Source organism: Coenobita brevimanus, chromosome 58, assembly GCF_032717465.1.
Source record: "Coenobita brevimanus isolate Jiangsu-jjx chromosome 58, ASM3271746v2, whole genome shotgun sequence".
NCBI lineage: Eukaryota > Metazoa > Arthropoda > Malacostraca > Decapoda > Coenobitidae > Coenobita > Coenobita brevimanus.
The window spans coordinates 1,915,687-1,933,468 of record NC_137011.1 but is presented as its reverse complement, the minus strand read 5'-3'; the positions used below and the strand labels follow the sequence as shown (position 1 = coordinate 1,933,468).

General features: G+C 41.4%; 1 protein-coding gene across 1 annotated transcript; it reads left to right on the top strand.

Moving 5' to 3' along the window:
* The first annotated feature begins 4,347 nt into the window (after positions 1 to 4,347).
* On the top strand, positions 4,348 to 17,573 carry LOC145402618 (uncharacterized). The gene is made up of 11 exons (XM_080274611.1): positions 4,348 to 4,514; positions 6,461 to 6,619; positions 6,969 to 7,152; positions 7,540 to 7,713; positions 7,974 to 8,082; positions 10,080 to 10,221; positions 10,370 to 10,468; positions 14,129 to 14,227; positions 15,180 to 15,332; positions 15,788 to 15,862; positions 16,703 to 17,573. Exons 2-11 carry the CDS (start codon positions 6,473 to 6,475, stop codon positions 16,988 to 16,990), a joined length of 1,470 nt encoding a protein of 489 aa, XP_080130737.1. The 5' UTR covers positions 4,348 to 4,514; positions 6,461 to 6,472; the 3' UTR covers positions 16,991 to 17,573.
* Positions 17,574 to 17,782: the final 209 nt, after the last annotated feature.

The window sequence follows — 17,782 nt, the reverse complement described above, 5'->3', positions numbered from 1 at the left end:
CTTTCTTTCCTTCATTCTTTCCTCTTCCTGCTGCCTGTGGGTGACTACACTCCCTCTTCTGTCCTTCTTTCCTTCATTATTTCCTCTTCATTCTGCCTGTGGGTGACTCTACACTGAGTGACAAGCCAAATGATTTCCTGTACACCAGGAAACCATTTACTACGTTGGGTGGTAATCATATAACCAAATTTTGGCGCCTGGTGGTTTAGTGGGTAATTTCGGCGCTGCATTCGGATTCAGCCGGTGCAGGCTTATATCCAAGGGGTGGTTGGGGTTTATTGCTCACGTAATGCCACTCAGGGATGAGTGAGGCTGGTCACTCTCATCTTAAATGTCAGCACCAACTTGCCTAGCCCCAGACTTCTAAGCTCTTCATGGGACAACACAGGATTGGATGATCAATGGATGGATAATAATAATAATAATAATAATAATAATAATAACAGGCACTCAAACTGTGCAATACCCGCGTCATACAGCTGCGATGCATTGCTCTTGGTTTGATCTACTTCTGTCTTGCCTGAACCTTTTCACTTCCATTAACTTTGATTTATATCGGCTCAAAAATATGAGGCTGATCTTGTCATGTGACCCTGACCTTTGACCTCTTCCTGCAACCTTAACCTCTGCCTGACTCTTCTCAAAATTAAAACCCTTTTACCCTTGCCTTACTCTAAGTCCTTCCACCAAGTCTGACTGAAATCGAATAAAAATGCTTGAGTCAACCTTGCCAAGAGGTCTTGGCCTTTGACCCACTGTTCTCTAAGCCAGAGGTCAACCCTTACCTGATCCTCAACCCGTTCACCAAGTTTGGTCCAAATCAAATCAAACCTGTTTTAAAGCACAGACACGTCCGTCCAACTCTGACCTTGTCCTGTGACCTTGACCTTTGACCGACTGTTCTCAAATTTTAATCCTTTCAATCTTATATTACCCTCACTCTTTCCACACAGTTTGGTCTGTTTTGGAATAAAAACTGATTACGTTGACCTTGGTAGGTCAGACTTTACCCCAAATCTATGGCCCTGACCTTATCCTTGTTCTCAAAAATAATACTCCATCTCATGGGAAGACTCTCAGCCCTGCCACAAAGTTTAATTAAAATCTGATAAAAACTTTTGGAGTTACTTTGTTCACACACACACACACACACACACACACACACACACACACACACACACACACACACACACACATACACACACACACACACATCCTGAACAGACCATTACACCTGGTCTAGCTTCGCGAGCAAGTATAATAATAAACATGTATCAAATGTGGAGACTGGATAGGATGATAAAAAACTATGATTCGTGAAAGCTGTGGTGCATGGAAATCCGTGGACAATAGATGTTTGGTCATATGGAGAGAAGGGGTAGAAACTGGATGGTGAAAAGGGCATACGAAAGTGAGATTAAAGGTGGAGGCGGCGTGGTAGGCCAAGAAGAATGTGGATAGAAGTAAAAGAGTGTGTGAGCAACAGAGTTATGGAAGCTGGCGACGCTTGGGAACTGACAAGAGATCGAGATGGTTGGGCGAATTTCATACTTAAGTGTGTATGGTAAAGGACTTCGCACTTTTTTTTTTTTTTAACCGGAGTGTTGTCTCATCTGACTGACTCTGATGGGTAAATATAAAGCTACGAGTGGAAACCAAGTGAAGCCAGGATTTCAGAGGTTTGAATGGTGACTGAATGGGTGTGTGGCCCATTTCATGAAGTATGCCGTTCATTAGTTCTCCCGCTATCATACTTTTTTTCTTTTCCTGGCTTTCTGTGCCGACCCCCATACAGGTGGGAAAAAGAGGAGGGGATGATAATGGAGGAGGCAAAGGTCATGGGGAGGAGGAGGAAAAGCCTGGTAATGGGGGGGGGAGGAGGAGGAGGAGGAGGCTGGTAATGGGGAGGAGGAGGAGGAGGAGGAGGAGGAGGCTGGTAATGGGAAGAAGGCGGCTGGTAATGGGGAGGAGGAGGAGGAGGAGGAGGCTGGTAATGGGGAGGAGGAGGAGGAGGAGGCTGGTAATGGGGGGGAGGAGGAGGAGGAGGAGGAGGAGGAGGCTGGTAAGGGGAAGAAGAAGGAGGAAGCGGCTGGTAATGGGGAGGAGGAGGAGGAGGAGGCTTGTAATGGAGAGGAGGAGGAAGCTGGTAATGGGAAGGAGGAGGAGGAGGAGGCTGGTAATGGGGGGGGGAGGAGGAGGAGGAGGAGGAGGAGGAGGAGGAGGCTGGTAATGGAGAGAAGGAGAAGCCTGGTAATGGGGAGGAGGAGGAGGCTGGTAATGGGGAGGAGGAGGAGGCTGGTAATGAGGGGGAGGAGGAGGAGGCTGGTAATGGGGGAGGAGGAGGAAGAGGCTGGTAATGGGGGAGGAGGAGGAGGAGGAGGAGGAGGAGAAGGAGGAGGAGGAGGCTGGTAATGGGGAGGAGGAGAAGGTGGAGGAGGCTGGCAACGGGGAGAAAGAGATGGAGTCAGGTAATGGGGAGGAGAAGGAGGAGGAGGCTGGTACTAGGGGGAAGGAGGAGGAGGAGGAGGAGGAGGTGGCACTGGGGAGGAGGAAGAGGCTGCCACTGGGAAGGAGGAGGAGGAAGAGGCTGGCATGAAAAAGGAGAAGGAAGAAGAGGATAACACGGGGAGGAGAAGGAGGAACATGCTAACACTGGGTAGGTGGAGAGGAAGGCGACTACCGCAATATTCTGTGTTAGTGTTAATTCATTGCTACGACTCTGCAAATCAATAAAAAACATATAAATGTCAAAGACGACCGAATAAACAATTTCAGCAAATGTAATCAAGCGAATGCGAGTGAATAACAACTTGAACGGAGAGCAGGCACTTCCCTTGACCTTGGGCTTATGTTATGTATAAGTATGCTTGTTTAATATACCGTTATCTGCCTTCTTACACCTACCAAACACTAGCACAACTAAACTAGAGTGAGTATTAAAAGTATAATATCGCAACAGACATAAAACTGCAGCTAAATCAATTAACTTCTATGGTGGCGCTACAAGAAACCGTGGATGATTCTTGAGATCCTTTATAAATATCTTCCCCAAACAATCCTGAGGGAGAATAACGCTTCTGAACATGTCATACGGGCTAGACTGAAATAAACCCTGACAAAGCTAAAATAAAGCAAAAATTCTGTTCATAAGAGGAGGTGGCATACAACATCTTCAGTTACAAAAGGTGGGAAGTTATGAGAAGAGCGATGTATATAATTTCAGATATATCATAGAGTAATACAAAACTCTGGCTCTGTTCCTTATGATAATATTAACTATGGTACTGTTACTACTATAATACTGTATCGACTAGGATAACTTTTTAAATGTTACTGTAAAGAGATCACTTCCAGACGGAATCAGCCTTACCTGGGAATATTAGCCTTTACCTAGTATTATAATTATGCTGTAAAAGGACTAAAGAAAAAAATTGATTGCACTACTGACATCGTTTAAATTGCATCCACCAAGTCTCTTCATGGTCAAATGGAAATATTTCACAAAAGAATCTTATAATAAAAATAAAGTGCTGCTACTTTTTTGTACCTTTACCAATGAAGTTCCTGTCACTTCAGTTCTGTTTTTTAAATCATTCGTTCATATTGTTTATAACTGCTCCAACATGTTTGCATACATCAGCCTTGGTCACCTACCTAAGAGGGGCTCTCCACACTGCTCGATATCCGGCAGCCTCCCTATTCAGCCCTTTATCCCCGAGGTCACACTCTATGACCTCGTCCCCAGTCTTTTTCAGCCTGCCTCTAACAACCCTACCCTCGACATTCCCATTTCTCATGGAGCAGTAATAAAAGTCCACTATATGGTAAATGTCTGAGCCTAATACCACCTAATGTGGGGCACAAAATTTTATTGTGGATTTAAAAGCAGAGGAAACTGCCCTAAAATAAATACCTACTTCAGAGGAACTGCTTCTAATACCTTATATGAGAATATAAGGTGTTATCATGCTCAGATGTTTCCTAACACTTCTTGCTGGCTGTGGTGATGGTGAGTTAGGGTTCATGAAATACTTCTGTTACAGCAATATGGGACACACAACAGAAGAGTATGAGATGGAACAATACTCTCTGATGTTAGGGCAGCAAGTAGAAATACAGAGGGCAGAATACAGTGCTGGTAGGGAACTGTTGGTAAACTTTTGCTAGGGACAGTACAGTCATCCCTCCAAATGCATGCACACAGTATGCAAAAATTCACAGTGCACAATGATCATAAGCACAGACAGGAACACAATATACACAGAAAAAGAACTGAATAATAATTGCCTGGTTCAACATTGTACTTATTTACCACTTTCATGCATTTATTCCTTTAAGCCTCTTTAATGCCACTGTCTCATGTCTGCTTTACCTCTATATGATGGTGCTAACATGCAGCCTACACAAGGCGATGCTGTGTACCCTGGGTGGAAAAGCTCTGGCATCCACGAGGGAGCCAAACCTCCTCTTACCGCCCTGTACCTTCCTGTGAGAAAGACCCTGGTCTGACCCTGGTGAGGCTATGTTTACCACAAGGGGGTGCCAGTCTGCCAGATCCCTACACAGTGTGTTTTATCTGTAGGACAGCCCCACAGAAGCAATTGCAGACCTGTCGACATGTGGTCGACAGGTCCTCAAACCCAGACAGACCGGGGTTATGCAACAACAAAAACCTCTGTAAAATAGGCTATACCCTCAGAAAACATACCTGTAGTACTTACTGCCAATCTGTTTATTGCCTCAAGTCTATTTAATGTCACTGTCATGAGTCTGTTGTAGCTATCCTCGTACAGTATACAGCAGGCTGTGCACCTTGGGATGCATGTCTGTAGTCTAGCTAGGGCCATACAGAGTTTTTAGTAGATAAGTTGAGGTCAGGCAGGAGATATGGTTAACACATTCGCTTTACTATAATAAGTTAAAGGTGCCAGTATACAGCAGTACATGGATTCTGTATGCAAAGAAGCACAGGTAAGCACTTTGATTATATACACAGAGGGCCAACTGTACAGTACAGACTGCAGTGCAGTACAAACATTCCTAGTCCAAAGTATGAACTCCATGAAAAAAAAATATATCATTCAACTGGTGCTGTGCATTTGGAAGAACTGCCAAATCAACTTTATTAACAGCAATGGAACTTTACTGGGGCAATTTTTCCATAATTTACAGTGGACATCATCATCGCTGATGCCTTGTCCTGTCTCTGAAATCTCAGGGAAGAGGATAGTCATGGCAGAACTGCCTCTAGGGTACTTTCTCTTCACATACCTCTCTCACTCTCAGACTTTCCTCCACATCTTCCTTCTCTCTCACACCAATAGACTGCTTCACTCTCTTCTATACCATGTAAGGTGTTTCTCTGCCAATATTACCCTTGATCTCATTTTCACAAACTTTCTTTTGCACCTTGTTTAAGTGCATTCCTTGTTTATGTCCATACACTCTGTAATTTCACATCTCACTCCTATTGTCTTTTTTTTTTTTTTCCATTTCATAATATTGTATTCATAAATTTCTGTGTTACTTACACCATCCATCCTCCTTATGCTTGCAGCTGCTCTGAGAAAGGCCATACCTAAACATTCTACAACCCAGAAAGTTCCCTGTCACTCAGTGCCAAGGTTTCACACACATACATTAGTGTCAATGATAAAACACTTTCACAAAGGGCTTTCTTAATCTCCATTTTAACCATTCTGCCCTTCAAAGTAAAACCGAATTCTCCTGTTATTCTTCTCCCATGAGGTGATTTTTCCTTAACCTCACCCTCCATTTTCCCATATTAGAGTCTATCTCCCAGATATGTAAAACTGTGAATCTGCTCAGCTATTTTGCCTCCCATTTGTAGTCCCCTGAAATTCACTGTTAATCCTCTCTCCACCTTGTGCTGTTGCTAAAATATAACATGTAATTCTATTCCTTCACATACCATTATTTTACATTTCTTCACAATCACTTTTAAGTTTCTCCTAGTACAAACTCTGTAAAGCTCATTCACTACCTTTTACAAATTACTCACTTTCTTTCATCAAAAACAACACTGTCAGCATACAGGCAGGTTAACAGACTCTATCCACAGCCACTTAATCTTAGGTTTGCTCTTTACCTGCTGTCTCCACTTTCACTTCCTTGACTGCCCCTTCCACTTATATCTAGCAAACAGCCAAGATGACATAACACATCCCTGTGATGCAACTACAATAATGCTAAAAAAATCACTACCGTAAGCTCCTTACCCTCACACATGCATTACTACTCTCATAAGAGGATTGTGTTGCCTTCACCAACCTCCCTCCTACTGCAAATATTCCAACACACTCCATACCTATCCACCCTATCATAAACCTTCTCCAAGGCTGTAAATGCAGCATGCAACTACTTATTCTTTCCAGCATACTTTCTAGAAAAAGGAAAATCAGGCTGGGTGACTCATCTGCAAACAAAATTAATTTTCTAGGAAGGCTAAGTGATGTTGGAGCTACATGGTCGTGTGGTGGTGTACAGTGTGGCTGGGTGTCCTCACTGTATAGCTGCCAAAAAGACACTCAGGGATAATGGCATCCCAGCCATAGATGTGCCTCTGGACCGTTTCCCAGCAGTACGAACTTGGCTCAAGGTGAGGAGGTTAATACAGGTACAAAAGACATCCAGTTTAATTTGCAGTTTCATATAGCCTATGTTTTTCTGATGTCTTTTTTTCAGATTTAATCTAACCATATCTAACCTTACCTTACCTTAACTCACCTTACCTTACCAAATCTTATCTTAGCTACCCTACCCTAAGTAACCCTACTGACTTAACACAAGGGACATCACTATCTAATACTGCAATAATACCCAGTCATGGAAGCGTTAAGATAGTGATCAAGATTTTTTAATGATCCTTAAATACTTTGCGAGTGGGAACTGGGATTCAAAGACAATGATGATGATGATGATGACTTGAACTTTACTTCTCACCTTAGGAAAAAACTGGGAAGACCTCTGTGCCACAGATCTTCTTCAACGAGCAGTTTGTGGGTGGCAACGACAGTCTGGAGCGTGCCATGCGAGATGAGGAGCACTGGGGTCGGTTGCTGTCTGACATACAGCTTAACTCTGCAAAAGAGGATGCCCTGGTCATACCTCACCCCTCAGAAGCTACTGATGGTGACTGACATTTTTATTTATCTAAACCTTTTCAGTACTGTACAGTTACTCTCTCTCTCTCTCTCTCTCTCTCTCTCTCTCTCTCTCTCTCTCTCTCTCTCTCTCTCTCTTTCATTATGATGATGATTTGAAATGTTCCCACCCAATTTTGTAGTAGGGACTAGGATTCAGATGATTATGATGATGATGGCAATGATGCTGACTTAATGATGATGGTACTAAAGATAATTATACTGATGGTAATGACAGTTTGACTATTATTTCTTATTTCTGAATCCTCCCACCCCATTCTGTAGTTCAAATTAAGAGAGGGATGATGAAGATGACAGTGATGATGACTTAATGATAATAATGAAGATAATGATGACTGATGATTTTGACTTACAGCATCAAGTAACGAGACAAGAATGAGCTGTGAAGCAGACCCACTAGCTGATGTTGTGGAGGAGCTTCGAGCCTCAAGCCTCCCCCATCACCACCGACCCTCACTGTTCTCATCCTCTGTTACGGCTTTTTCGGGTCAAGAGTTTGTGGAGTGGTACAAGCAGACAAAAGCAACCAGTATGTATGAAAACTATTACAGTATTTTATTCATGCATGTGCATGGTGGTCTTATGGTTAGAACACCCCAGTTAAAGTGACAGCCTTGCTTAGGTTATATTCATGCCTATGTATCAAGGCATCCCTGTTCAGGAATGTAAGTTATAAATAACCATTATAATTAAGAAAGACTTTCAAGCAGAGTAAAATAACCAAGAGGTAGCATGAATTGAACAAACATAATATCCTCAGGAGTGAAGGGGTTGAACTGTATTTTTCAGATGACAGTGAGGGTGTTTGTGTTGGCAGTGAACTGGTGGAGAAGAAGTACATTTTGCCCGTGGATAATAGTGTGCAGGACTTCCTTAACAACCCAAAGGTTTTTTACAGGTAAGCCATTCTGTATGTGTTTCTGCTGATTCTGTGTTTGCCGAGGGTGGGTATATAAACAATGCATTGGTGTGGAAGATAGACTGCAAGGTATAACCAGTTATGAGCATTCTATAAACAAGGAAGATAATGTGGTCCAATCTAGGCTGGAGGAGACAGATGAAGTTTTTGCTCTGCGTGTGTGTGTGAAGCGTGACAATATGGGGTGATGAAAGATGAGCATTAAAAGAAAAAGTTGTTGGCAGAACTGAGAGTAATGAAATGAAAGTGTTGCTGTGGATATGTTGTGTCTTACTGAGGGACAAAACGGTATGCAGAGACACAAGAGGACACCTGGGCACTGACTGTCTGTGAGATGATGCACATGGAAAGGGTGCAGTGGTCTGGATATGTGGAGAGAATGTGTGAAAATAACTGTGAACACCTGTGGAAGGAACGCCAAGGAAAATATAACATGAAGTCCTGAGCAGAAGGGATCTCAGAGTTATGGTACTTGACCAGGAAACTGTAGGAGACTGAGCAGCTTGGATACCAGCCATCAGAGGAGAAAAAATAGATAGATACATATATACATACAATTAAGCCACTACAATCTACAAACAGGTACAGTAACAGAAAACAGAATGGCAGAACAACCAACATAGAGCCCAGTGAATAGGATGAAGATAATGAGATTTGTAATTCCTCCAAAGTTTCTTAGGTTCATCAGCCATGGAGGCTTTATTGGCTCTTCTTCCTTACCAGCTAATTTCTGTACCTAGTACAGTACATTAATACAGCCTTGTACGTTGTTTTTCCAGACTGTGTCAATACAGTGCGGTGGAGTCTCTTTTATCTGAAATTCTTTTAACCGTAATATTCCATTAACCATAAGTTTTACTAAAACGTTCTCATTTTGATTAACCACAAAAATCTGAAATCTAGCCAAAAATTCAAACACGGCGGGCTTGTTTCGCGCCACTAGCGTTAGTTTATGGCAATCTACCTCCCACCCAACGTTACAAAAATGCAGTTACATACGTAGTTACTACAGTGTACAGTATTGTTTTAGTGATGGTTGAGTGGCTTTTGGGGTGCTGGTGGTGGCGTTGGGCTAGCCGTCACCAGAAATGGGTGATGGGTGAATACAATACTGTTCCCTTGTATCCTGCAGATTATTACAGTATCTTTTATCCGAAAAAATCAATTGAACGAAACTTTGAAAGTCCCATGATTTTCAGATAAAAGAGACTCCACTGTATATGAATGTTAACCTAGCTTCAGATCCCAACACTCTTAAGTGGAAAATAGGATTGGCAGTTACCATTTTTAACCAGATACCCTAAATAACATGCAGGAGAATAGTACAGTAATGACCCAGTGTGCAATGGGATTACATAAGGTGAAACCTATCCCATACCAATTTATCATAAATTGATGTCAGTTTAACATGGTGTCAGTGGGGATACATTAGGGTCAATGGCCACATAGTCTAAAATCTCAAAACCTTACCTTTTTAGGCTTGCCCTCGGTGCCACCATGTTTTCCACTAAGGGTAGCATCTTTGCCAGACATGATTTCCAAGTTAGAAGTTTCAGTACTTCACATACAAAAATCTATCACTCGACTTTATATCACACAATGCACTATTGATTGCACACCTGCACTGTTATCAGGTGATGGCGACAGTGTGTCAATAGCCTGACACAAGTGAGATGGAATGAAAGGGAGGTGATCAGAGTGCATGTAAACACTTAGCAGCCATCTTAGCTCAAAAGTCTGACTATCAGCACAGGTGGTACCGGTAATGCATGGGATTAATTTGCCTCTACAATTACTATATAAACAAATTCCATGATCGTTAACCCGAAACTGGATATAATTTTTAAAAATTGTTCTATCAATTTATCACATGCCATACTGTTGTACCCCAGGTCATCACTGTATCACTAAGAAAGAATTGCAGGCAATCCTCCTATGCTAATGAGAATGTGGGCTTATTATATACTTTCTTACAGCCTAAATGAGTGGAGGGAATCAAGTGCATTAAACAGTGGAACATCAGAAAGCTGTGTTGTGGAGGATGCTGGCCAACTTGCTGAGGATCTACGCAAATTGGTCCTTCGGCTCTACACTGACCATATTTCCTCAGATGGTAGGGTAAGTTTTGCTCTACACTCACTCTGTTTGCTTTAATGACAGGGTACATTTTGTTCTACAGTGATCACATTTCCATGGATTACTCATGGACCTCTTAATTTGAAGCCTTTTCTAGCATCTCTGTAAATTAGCTACATTTCATCCACAGAAAGTTGACTATGAAAGTATGAAATCATCAGACGGGTTCAGCCAGTATGAAGCTTTGGCAAGACAGCTGCAGAGAGCATCTGTGGAGAAACTTGATCAGGTGAGAGAGACAGGCAAACAGAAAGATTGACTGACAGACAGGAAGGCAAAGTAAGAAAGAGAGAGAGAGAGAAAAAAATGCAATTGTGCTTTGCTGAAACTGCTCTCTATGCATGTATCTAACTGCTGTCATCATCATCATCATCATCATCATCATCATCATCCAAAACCATTTTGTCCCACAGAAGTAAGTGCATCAGGGCCCAGTGCTAAGCTACTCAGTCCTGACATTTAAGGAAATGGTGACTAGCCTCACCTGCCACTAAATGGCATTACACAAGCAATAAACCACAACCTCTATCAGTATCCTCCTACTTTCTCTACATTCATTTCAATGCCAAAGGTGGTTGTTATGTATATGTATGCAACAACGTATCTTGCTCTCGTGTTCCTGAACATGATTCTTCTGAATTCTCTACTCTCTGGCTTTGGCTTTCCTGTCATTCTCTGAGTAACTGTATCTGTGCTGTGTACTTATTCCCTAATTCTACTGACTATGAAAAATTCTTTGACTATCTCACTTCTAAGATGGAACACATCATATCCATCCTCCTTTTTCTAAAATCTCATTCTTTGTGATTCCAGTGTTCACCACCACCTTTGGCTCTCCTCTCCTTTCACTGATCCATTTGGTGAACAAGCTTACATCTTTTCCATCCTTAATGACATACAGCAGCTTGTACAGCACCCTACCCATATCCCTGACTGCCTTGAAGTGAGTTCCAACATACCTGACCTCTTCTTACAACTAATCATTCTACTTATGCTGTTAATCTTTCATCTCCAGTGAGCTCCTCCAATCACAAACTTATCACCAGAACCTGTCCTATCATTCCAGTAAGGCCTGTGGATCCTCCAAAAAAGCGTCGGTTGTGGCACTTTGGAGCTGCTGATTGGGAGGCACTCAGACAGTACAGTACTTCTTGGATTTTCCCTGGAATGATTGTTGCTTCCATAGCCAAGAGCTATCTGAATGTGCCTTGCACATTACAGAGGTAATTCTCTCAGACGTGGAAACACACATCCTTTCTCATATCCTTTGACTAATGTAAAAAAAAAAAAAAAACCTGGTTTAATCATGCTTGTTCTAATGCTGTCCACAACAAGGAGAAAGCCTACAACAGGTACCAGAGCCGACCCGCTCCTGAATTTCAGTTCTTTTATGTTTCTGCCCAGAATCATGTTAAGTCTGTTCTTTGCTCTGCTAAAAATAATTTCATTCATACTAAATGCTCTGAACTCTCCAACTCGAATTCTTCCAGCTCCTTCTGGCACCTTGCAAAAAACCTTTCTAACAACTTTACCTCATCATCCATCCTTCCTCTCTTCCACCCTGATGGCTCTGTAGTTATTTCTTTACTAATAAAGTAGAACTCTTCGCTCAACTCTTCTCCTCCAACTCCACCTTAGACTCTTTCGGTGCTGTTCTTCCATCATTTCCCCCCTCTGATTTCCTCATGGCTGACATTGAAATTTTTTCAACTGATGTATTTTCTGCCATCACTGGCCTCAATACTAATAAGGCATATGGGACTGATGGAGTCCCTCCTGTTGTCTTCAAGAACTGTGATTATGTGTTTACACCCTGCCTAGGTAAACTCTTTAGCCTTTGTTTATCAACTTCCACCTTTCCTTCTTGCTAGAAGTTTACTCTCATTCAGCCTGTCCCAAAGAAGGGTGACCATTCCCATCCCTCTAACTATAGCCCAGTTGCTTTAACATCCTGTGTTTCAAGAGTTTTTGAGTCTATTCTTAGCAAAAAAAAAAAAAAAAATTAAAGCGCCTTTCTTATCACAACCTCCTTTCTGATGGTCAGTATGAGTTCTGCCAGGGACGCTCCACTGGCGATCTTCTCACCTACCTTTCAGACTCCTAGTCATCTTCCTTTTGGGACTTTGGTGAAAGCTTTGCCTCTGCACTTGACATTTCAGTGGCTTTCGATCAAGTCTGGCATACATCTTTAATCTCCAAACTGCTCTCTCATGGTTTATATCCTTCTATCTGTGCCTTCACCTCTAGCTTCCTTTCTGATTGTTCAATAGCTACTGTTGTAGATGGCCATTGTTCTTCTTCTAGAACCATCAACAGTGGTGTTCCTCAAGGCTCTGTCCCATCACCAATTCTCTTCCTTTTATTCATCATTGACTTTCTAAGCTGTTCATCTAACCCTGTGCACTCATACACTGATGACTCTACCTTCCACCTTTCCATTCGCTTCCCACAGCATCCATCTCAGCAGTTACTTCAACAAACAAGGGATGAGGCTATGGCACACCTAATGTCTTACTTGGGTCATATCTCTGATTGGGGTAAAAATGATCTGGTTGTTTTTAATGCATCAAAAACTCAGTTATTACATCTATCAACCCGACAGAATCTTCCACAGGAGTACCCTCTAATTTTTAACAATATCCAACTCAATCCTACATCATCTTGAACCATGCTCGAGGTTCATTCTGTTGGGATTTATCTTGGAAAGAACACATTACCTCTCTTGTAAAACCTGCTTCCAAGAGATTGGGTCTGCTAAGCCGACTCTGTACCTTTTATACCCCTACACAGTTTTGACTTTATACACAGGTTTTATTCACTCCTGTGTAGAGTACAATTCTATGTGTGGGTTGGCTCCCCACATACAGCTCTTCTCAACAAGGTGGAGTCAAGGCTTTTTGTCTCATTAACTCTCCTCCTCTTACTGGCTCCCTTCAACCTGTCTCATCACCACACTGTTGCATCTTTATCTTTTTTCTGTCACTACTACAATGGTCACTGCTCCTCTGAACTGTGTGCTTGCATCCCTCCACCACTACGGCAGGTGTGTAGCACCCATCTAGCAACAAACTCTCGTCCCCTTTTCTGTCCAGCTCTCTAATGCAAAAGTTAACTATTACTCCCAGTCCTTCATGTATGCAAAAGGTTAATGCTGGAACTGCCTCCCTCTGTCTGTATTTCCTACTGTCTATGATTTCCAATCTTTTCAACACAGTGTGTCCAGGCATCTCAAAATGAACGGATCTTGAATTTGGCTCTATGTTGTCTTATTTTTTTGTTTTTCTTGGAGGAAACAATCTGCAGGCTCTTGTCCTTTGGTTCCTTCTTGCATTAAAAAAAAAAAAAAAAAAAAAAAATCAGATGGAACCCATTCAAACTCCATCCAGTTGGAGCACCTGAACCTACTAAATCACCAGACATCATTTGGTTACATGATAACCACCCAACATAGGAAATGGTCTTCTGGGATACAAATTAAGTATTTATTCAGTTTAATACAGTATCAGTCTATTGATATACAGTACATACTGTAGTTGGTTTGTCTTCACCTGACAAGAGAAGGCAGATGTTAGCCTGAATAAAAAAATGTAAACATGCCAACAGCAACTAAATTATTTAACCCATTCAGTACAATGGCATACTGCATTTTTAATTATTTTGTTGCTATTTCCTGATTATTTTATTCAGTTTAGGAAAGACCTCTTGCAGTAAAGGGGTTAATTAAGACTATATTTAAGCCTTTTAGCTGGAAAATTCTCTCAATAGGTGAATTCTGTACAATTACCTGGACATAACAAAAAACTATATCAATTAAAGAATAAATGTATCATTTGACTGCAATGGATAAAAGAGTATGGGCCAAAAACTAACCCATTGTTTCTGTGGACAGGATGGAAGGAAAGCATTCTTCATCAACGTATACAATGCTCTAGTCATCCATTCTACTGCACGCAGTGGAGCACCTTCCAACTGGCTCACACGACTCAAGGTAGGAGACATATGAACAGACAGATATAAGTAGTTAAGTGCTGTATACTGCAGGAGGTAGGTAGTTACCACTGTCCCAGAGAAGTACAGTACCTATACTACCATGCAAATGATGTGCAGCCAAAAACCTGGTAGCTGGCCCTACACAGTACTCCCAGGCATGGAACTCAACAATCACATATACACAAAGTCCAGGTTGAAGACTACTACACAAGCATATCTCATCTATACAATTACAATCTGCTCCCTGGCACTGGACGGACATTTTAGCCTTAGATGGTGGTCGACCAGCAGAGGAGAATGAAAACCCCTAATTCAAAGTGGAGGTTTTTGTTGACAGTAAAGCAATATAACCAATAAAACACTTGCTCAAGCTACAGTATTTGTTGGCAACACATCAGTAGGTAGTATCACTGTTACTTGCCAACACCACGTTAAAAAAGGTTTGAATGTGTGTGCAAGGCTGCCTCCTTGAAAAATATATAACCTGAGTATACATTATTCATTATGTGAAGGGACAAGTAACAGTTGGAGGCTTTGTAATGGGGAAAGACTTGAATCCTTCAATAAAGGAGATCTTTTATAATTTAAATATCATATGGAAATAGGAAGAACTAATTTTTAAATGAGTCATTGTGCTGAAAGTGGAAATTATTTCCCCTTCGGTGTGAGAAGTCTTTCCCAAGTTTAATAAAATCACATGAAGAAAGCACGAAAATGCAACATCATAATATTAAAATGATTAGCGGATACTGCCTAAGTCCTTTAATTTAGGAAATAAATCAAATAATAGTAAAATAATCTGGTGACAGTAAGACTATAAAAGACACCATTGTAACAGTGAGAGGGTCAAGGAGACTTGGCATTTAAAAGTTCAGTAGTTTAAGGAGATGACTTTCAAAGATTTGGCTTAAAATGTTCAATAATGTTGGTACTTCTTACAATAATTTCAGTTTTTTGATCGCACATGCTACATCATTGGAGGGCGGAAGTACAGCCTGAATGACATAGAAAATGGCGTGCTGCGTGGCAACAGTAAAGGGGTGGTGCAGCTTTTCCCACCATTTGGCAAGTCAGACCCTCGCAGCAAGATCAGCCTCATTCAGGTAAGAACGGTAAACAGTTAGGGTTGTAATGTAGGTGGCATAGGAGGCTTCATAGCATCTCTTCCTCAGCAGCTTCATTTCCATGTTAAAATGCATTGTGGTAAAAAAAAAAAAAAAAAAAAAAAAAAAAAATCAATATACTTCCTGCAAGGCTAACCTACCATAGTCCAGAACCTTTAACGGCAGAAGACCAGCCTGCTGCCTCAATGGCATTACATGGTCAAGAATCCTCCAGTCTGCCTGGATACTGAACCTATGCCATGCTATCACTCCAACTGGGGCATTCTAACCACTTAACTACCTGACAAAAAAACAAGTAAAGAAAATGAAGGGTCATCCCTGTAATCTTCCTTTCACCAAAATTTAAAAAAAAAAAAGAAAATGAAAAAAAGAATAGACACATCAACCCTGTAATCTCTCTCTCTCTCTCTCACCCATTTCTCTCATACCCACAGGTTGACCCAAGGATTCACTTTGCCCTCAACTGTGGTGCTCGAAGCTGCCCTCCAATCAAAACATTCTCAGCAGAGGTTAGTCCCAAAGTTTCATTTTCTAATTCTCATATACAGTAAACTCTCAATTATCCGGCATAATTCAGCCAAGCCCTACAGTATGTCGGATATTGCATAGTACACCAAAATGGCTCAATATTCAGAGTCAAGCCAGATATAGTGTTATTATCTGTCTCAACCCTCTCTCCTAAAAACTTTCTCATGAGTAAATGTGAAAATTAAGCATAAAATACAATAAAGAAAAATACAATAATACAGTAATACAGTGCCAGCTGGCTACCATTTATGAGCTGGTTGATACACATGAATGCCAGATATTCTACAGAACCACCAGTTATGCCCCTTTTTGGCATCAGATGTTGCATAATTTCGTCAGATATTGCTTTAACAGAGCTGAGCCAGCAGAGCCGGATATTGCGTTGGACCAGATATTGCGACAACAGATAAATGAGAGTTTACTGTGTGTATGGAGATTAATGTGACTAGGGTTGTATTCCTATTGTAACCCCTTCAGTATAATGATGCCTTATCTCCCTCACTGTGAATAATGCTGGATTATTTTATTCATCGTGGAAGAGACACCTAGTAAGTACAGTACAGTATTAGGTTTTATCAATATCCAGGTTCCCCTTTATCTTCCCATCAGTCTACATATATCAAGACATATTAATCCTGGAAGAGGTGGCCAACTGGCCATGCACCAAACATCTCCCTGATGCAGTGTCCTACACCATCAGAAAACCCTCCCTTCATCTCATGTCATTCACTCAAAACAAACACCAAAAAAAAAAAAAAGTGAGCAAAAAAGTTCACCCTACAATGAAGACTCACAGTAATTCTTTCCTTCTGCCATTACAGAACATCAATGAAGAACTCCAGCTAGCCACAGAGTCTTACCTTGAACTAGACGAAGCCCTGAGGATTGAGGAAGGGGAGCCCACAGTCATCCATCTCTCATCCCTCCTGCGTTGGTACAGTGGCGATTTTGGAAACACGCAAGAGGAGATTTTGCGATGGACTGCCCGCAATGTTGGACGCAGTGGAGGGAAAGCCGAAGCCCTGGAAAAAGCACTGGAGTCAGGAAAATGGAAGATTAGCTACTTGCCATACGACTGGGGAAGCAATAGCATGGGTGGTGAAGAGTAGAGTTAGGGTGATGGCAATGTTAAAATTTGGACAGTGATGATGATGATGATGATGATGATGATGATGATGATGATGATGATGATGATGATGATGATGATGATGATGATGATGATGATGATGATGATGATGATGATAATTAGCCATTATGATGGAGATAATACTGCTGAAGATGGAGGTAATGTAGCTTGGGAGGTAAAAGGTAAAATAATGTGATGCTAGAATCAGGGAAACAAAGCAGTGCTAAAATAATAATGAAAAGGCAGTTAAAAATGGTATTCCTAATGTTAAAGTTATTATTGCAAGGCACAGGGGAGATGAAGTTTAGGTGTTGCACTCCAGAACACATAAGGGTAGATTATTGGTCTGTGTCCATTGTGGCAGTAGATAGGGAGACCAAAAGATATTTAATTAATCACAAAGTAAAAAATACATTGATTACGATATGTGTACAGTAAAATGGTCCAAATTATCAGCAAAGCACACTGAAATATCTGTATATGATCAGGAACCTCCTGCCATTTGCTAACTCTTTCAATTAAGGTATCATCTACACTGTATGCTTACTACTACAAAACAATTTCAATCTGCCGTGGGGAGATTTTTTTTTTAGTATAATGTAGCCTCCTGTAACTACTTCACTAAAAGCTAAATAAAATCATCCACAGGTAACACAAATGAAATAAAGAAGGTGTATCATCTTAAATGTCAGGACCAACTTGCTTAGCCCTGGGTTCCTACACTCCTTATGGGGCAACATGGGATTGGATGATGGATAGACAGATGGTCATCGTA

Excerpts from the sequence above, each read along its gene's own strand:
- LOC145402618 (XM_080274611.1), top strand. The coding sequence starts at position 6,473 with ATGTTGGAGCTACATGGTCGTGTGGTGGTGTACAGTGTGGCTGGGTGT. Across the intron at positions 7,714-7,973 it reads CAAGCAGACAAAAGCAACCA|ATGACAGTGAGGGTGTTTGT; the intron begins GTATGTATGAAA and ends TGTATTTTTCAG. Across the intron at positions 10,222-10,369 it reads ATATTTCCTCAGATGGTAGG|AAAGTTGACTATGAAAGTAT; the intron begins GTAAGTTTTGCT and ends TTTCATCCACAG.